At 36.0% G+C, this 5,566-nt stretch overlaps 1 protein-coding gene across 1 annotated transcript; it reads left to right on the forward strand.

Moving 5' to 3' along the window:
• The first annotated feature begins 2,555 nt into the window (after positions 1-2,555).
• On the forward strand, positions 2,556-4,002 carry LOC141392404 (uncharacterized). Its single transcript, XM_073965349.1, has 6 exons — positions 2,556-2,583; positions 2,654-2,775; positions 2,833-2,973; positions 3,033-3,245; positions 3,317-3,533; positions 3,947-4,002. Exons 1-6 carry the CDS (start codon positions 2,556-2,558, stop codon positions 4,000-4,002), a joined length of 777 nt encoding a protein of 258 aa, XP_073821450.1.
• The last annotated feature ends 1,564 nt before the right edge of the window (positions 4,003-5,566 follow it).

Genomic DNA, 5,566 nt, shown 5'->3' on the forward strand with positions numbered 1-5,566 from the left:
CAGTTATTTTTCTGTTTAGAGTTATTTAATTCACACGGTGCGCCTGAAGTAACTTTAAATGGAATGTGCTTACACCTAGGAAGTTTTTGCGGATTCTGAAACTTCAATGTTCATAGATGAGAAACATTAAAAAAACAAAAAATCGCCGGAGGGATTTTAAAATTATTCGCGTTCAATGTCACATTTTTACGGTTTCTTAGGTTTTCAGGATTTTGCATTGAAACCGCAAGCCTACACTGAGGGAAAAACCCCGTTGCGAAATCAAGCACGTATGTTGTCATTTTCGCAACGACCCGTTGTTATTTTTTTCAACAACGGCTGTTGGTGAATTGTACACGAACGTGCTCAAATTGACACCGAGACGTGGTCAACTTTCGGTACCAACAACGGCCGTGCTTAATTTGTCCACCGATGTGCTCAAAATGACAACGTTGCGTTTTTAATATTGGTAATTGCAGCCGATTACACACGTGTAAAAAATGACAACGGTGGTGCATGATTCATACACGGTCGTTGTCAATTTGAGACCGGTCGTGTATGAATTATGCACCACATCCTGCATAAATCATGCACTACCGTTGTTACTTTGTACACCGACGTGCATGAATCATACACGGTCGTTGCCATGTCATTTAATAATTAAAACGAAAAAAAGATCCGAAATATAGTTCAATGGAGATTGCCAGATTTTTTATATTTCATACTTTGCCATATGGCATAGATTTTTCCCAACGGAAATGTTTCACTTTGTTTGACTCCCAGATCTTCTATTGTAAAACCCCTAGATCTTCTATAAGAAGACCTCCAGATCTTGCATAAATAGACCTCCAGGTCTTCTATAAGAAGACCTCCAGATCTTGTATAAGTAGACCTCCAGGTCTTCTATACGAAGACTTCCAGGTCTTCTATAAGGAAACCTCCAAATCCACCATAGGAAAACCTCCAGATGATGTATAACAATTCTTGCAGATTTTCTAAAATAACTCCTCCAGATATTCTTATATAATATCTGGCCCCCACGTCTTCTACAAGCTGACCTCCAGCCCTTCTATAGGATGACATTCAGGTGTTATATAAGAAGTCCTTCAGATCTGCTATATGAAGACATTCAGGTCTTCTATAAGAAGTCCTCCAGTTTTTCCATTCCAGACCATAGGTTTTCTATAAGAAGACCCTAGCTTTTCTATAAGAAGACCCTAGGTTTTCTATAAGAAGACCCTAGGTCTTCTATAAGAGGCTTTAAATGTTCTAAAAGAAGACCTCCAGATATTCTATAAGAAGACCTTCTATGTGAAGACCCCCAAATCTTCTAATAGTAGACCTCCAGATATTCTATGAAAAACCTTCATGTCTTCTATAAGTGGACCTCCTGGTCTTCAATGAGAAGATCTTATGATTTTCTATAAGAAGGTCCCCTGCTCTTCTATGAGAAGACCATCTGGTTTTTTTATAAGAATGTCTCCTGCTCTTCTATGAGAAGACGTCCTGCTCTTCTATGAGCATACCTCCTGATCTTGTAGAAGAAGTCCTCCTTCTCTTCTATAAGAAGACCGCCTGCCCTTCTATATGCAAACGTCCCGCTCTTATATGAAAAGACGTCCTGCTTTTCTATCAGAAGACGTCCTGCCCTTCTATATGCAAACGTCCTACTCTTCTATGAAAAGACGTCCTGCTCTTCAAAAAGAGGACCTCCTGCTCTTCAAGGAGAGGACCTCATGCTTTTCTATAAGAAGACCTCTTGCTCTACTATAAGAAGACCTCCTGCTCTTCTATAAGAAGACCTCCTGCCCATCTATATGCAAACGTCCTTCTCTTCTACGAGAAGACGCCCTGCTCTTCTATGCGCAGACCTCCTGCTCTTGTATAAGAAGTCCTCCTTCTCTTCTATAAGAAGAACTCCGGCCCTTCTATATGCAAACGTCCCGCTCTTATATGAAAAGACGTCCTGCTCTTCTATCAGAAGACGTCCTGCCCTTCTATATGCAAACGTCCTGCTCTTCTATGAAAAGACGTCCTGCTCTTCAAGAAGAGGACCTCCTGCTCTTCAAGGAGAGGACCTCCTTCTCTTCTATAAGAAGACCTCTTGCTCTACTATAAGAAGACCTCCTGCTCTTCTATAAGAAGACCTCCTGCCCTTCTATATGCAAACGTCCTGCTCTTCTATGTGAAAACATCCTGTCCTTCTATGAGACGACCTTTTGTTCTTCCAGGAGAAGACATCCTGCCCTTCTATGAGAGGACCTTCTGCTCGTTTATGAGAAGACGTCCTGCTCTTCTATAAGAAGACATCTTCCTCTTCTATAAGGCCTCCTGGTCTTCTATAAGATGACATTTAATTAAAAACTTGAATATTTTAGTTTTTTTTCCTTTAAATACATTCTATGCCATATGGCATAGTGTCCAAAAACCACTTTTCCAAACAAAATGTTAAAAAATTAGTTTTGATTATTCATATAGTGGGCTTAAGTATATATAAAATTGGAAAAATATATTTTTCAGATCAAAAACAAAAAAGAAGCACCGAAAGGGTTAATGGAGTTCTTAAAAGAATAAATATGGAGTCGCTTTTTGAACACTTAAAAGGTAAGTAAATAAAAACGAAGTTTTCAGTTAATCAGTGTAATTAACAAAGAATTTTCTTTTTTGTTCTTAGCATCACATGTAACATTTCGCAGTTTGCAGTACTTGAAAAAAGAAGATTTAAAGAAAGCAGTGCCACCATTGGGACTGCGTGTTGAATTCAGAGAAAAGCTCTTTGCTTGGAAAAAACGAGAGGTACGTATTATTTGTATTACAGTGTTGAACTCAGTATTAATATTGTTATAACAATAGCTCGGGATTGATGACGAAACTATGTCAGTTCCATCTGAAGTAGGTGAATGGTGGAAACGCAACGAGACACCTGCAAGTACTCCTGGTACTCCCGACACTACAGGTTCGAACTGCTCAAAAGCCAAAGGAATTCTGTCAGAGGTAAAGTAAGAGTAATATTTGTGTAAGCATAGTTAATGTAGTTTTTTTATTTAATATAGGATCTAAAGGAATTGTTAACACATACCTCGAAGGGGAAACTAGCGCTTGAATGTAGTAGTGCTAATAAGAAATTAAGTGACGAGCAAAGAGATGATATAATTAATATAATTATTGAAGATATTTTAACCAACAATGTTACTCTTTACGCTCAAGACTATATGCGCATATTGGACGAAATTTGTTCCGTTTTTCCTCTTGAAAACGAAATGAGGGTAAGATTAACAATATAAATAACGTATCTGATTATGTAGTTTCTTAATTTATAAATTGTCTTTATTTTTAGGATTATTATTACATTTCAAGAAAAGGAAAGAACAACGCAAGCGGAAAACTTTATGCCAAGTATAGAAACAAGAAGTCCAAAAAAATAAAGCTTTTGAATTCAGAGCCTAGCACAAGCAAAGCAGCAACTCACACGTCTTCTAATTTTTGCAACAAAGATGTTCCCGAAGTTGATGAATCAGTTGAAAATTTATTGAAAGCTTCCTTACTAAGAGAATGTAATTATTGGGGATCGATCTACGAAAAATGGAAAAGATCTTTTTACATACGGCAAAGAGATATAAAAAATTTAAGTAGCCATACATTTCTTCTAGAATGGCCTAAGTTGTCCGATGCAAGAGCTTCAGAATTGGTAAGTAGCCATAGGCTATTTATTTGTATATGGATACTAATGTTTCGTTTTAGGTCAACATTGATTTCGATATTATGTATCCGCAGAAAGGCAATCTTCTACTTTCTAAATGGGACCAATTTAAGAAAAAAGTTTACAATTATTATGGGAAAAATTTTCATAACGAACATTGCAAACAACTCTTGGCAAATGTTTTGACGGCAAGCAGCTTAGGTAAATTTTAATTCCTGATTTATCAAAAACATTAAAAGTAATATTTATTTTATATTTCGGTTGCAGATGCTCAATATTATATACGCAATACTGTTGAATTCAGTTTTACCATCACCTGCTAGGTTTAAGTGCGGAAACGGTAAATTACGAAAAAAGTAACAATAGCCGATTCGCAGGAAAGTTTCGTACTGCGTCTACCGACAATTAACGATTATAAACGGCAATTTGAGGCAGTCACTGAAAAGTATTACAATGCTGGATTAACTATACAGCCATTTATAATTTTGGAGGGTTTGTCCGATTTTAATATAAAATGTTTTTATGTTTTTTAACCACAATTAGTTAAAATTTCAATCGTTCCTCGAAAGTTTAGATACATGTTTTAAAATTTGTCATGCACTTTCTTTAAAATATCCAAATGCCTGCCAAATTCCATGGATTTTTAGATTTTATTACTTACCCATTTCACTTATATCCTATGAATAATGGAAAAGTTTATTTCGGAGTTAAGTTCATTTAATTTGTTTCTATACATTGAATATATGTAATTCGAATTGTTTTGTCAAATCAAATATGTATTTATATTGAATGTATTTATATTGAATTTATGTAAATGGTTTCGTTTAATAAAATACTTTTCAAAAGATTTCATTTCTTCTACTATGGGTATAAAATGGGAAAGGAACGGATATCAAAAAAATGACCACCACTGGTTTCAATCTGACAACGGGGCGTTGACAATCTGACAACGGAGCGTTGACAATCTGACAACGAAGCGTTGACGATCTGACAACGAAGCGTTGACAATCTGACAACGGGTGTGCTCGAAATGACCATATATGTGCTCATTTCATGCACGTCTGTTGTTGAAACCGTTGCCAAAATCTCGGTGTCAAAATGACAACGGCGCACAGTGTTGCCGCTTCTATACAAAAGCGGACAAAAATAGAAGGAGTAGACCTAGGTTGATGAATTTTTTCACAAGTACTTGTAAGGGCATATGAATGAAAATTTTCAACTTTGGTCCATATCGGTTCAGATTTGGATATAGCCCCCATATATATCTTTCCCCGATTTTGCTATAACTCAATCAATTTTGATCGAATAGCCTTCAAATTTAATATGTAATATTTTCTTAGGCCTCTGAATAGCTCTACCGATTTTCAAAAAATCGGTTCAGATTTGGATATAGCTCCTATATTTATCTTTCCCCGATTTTGATATAAATCGCTCAATTTTTGATGAATAGCCTTCAAATTTAACATGGGATGTTTCATCAGGTCACTGTTCAGTTTTACCGATTTTGATTTGATTTCGCAAAAATTGGTACAGATTTAGATTTAGCCTCCATAAATTTAACATGGGATGTTTTCTTATGCCCTTTTTAAGTTTCACCGATTTTGACAAAAATGTATGTAAATGGGGGCTATATCCAAATCTGAACTTATTTTTATCAAAATCGGTGAACCTATCCAGGGACCTAAGAAAATATCACATATCATTTGAAGGCTATTCGATTAAAATTGACGGAGTTATAGCAAAATCGGGGAAAGATATATGGGGGCTATATCCTAATCTGAACCGATTTTTGTGAAAATTGGTAGAGCTACTACATTACATATTAAATTTGAATGCTATTCGATCAAAATTGGCCGAGTTATAGCAAAATCGGGGAAAGATATATAT

This window comes from Musca autumnalis, unplaced genomic scaffold (genome assembly GCF_047663935.1).
Source record: "Musca autumnalis isolate F117 unplaced genomic scaffold, ASM4766393v1 scaffold_2, whole genome shotgun sequence".
Lineage (NCBI taxonomy): Eukaryota > Metazoa > Arthropoda > Insecta > Diptera > Muscidae > Musca > Musca autumnalis.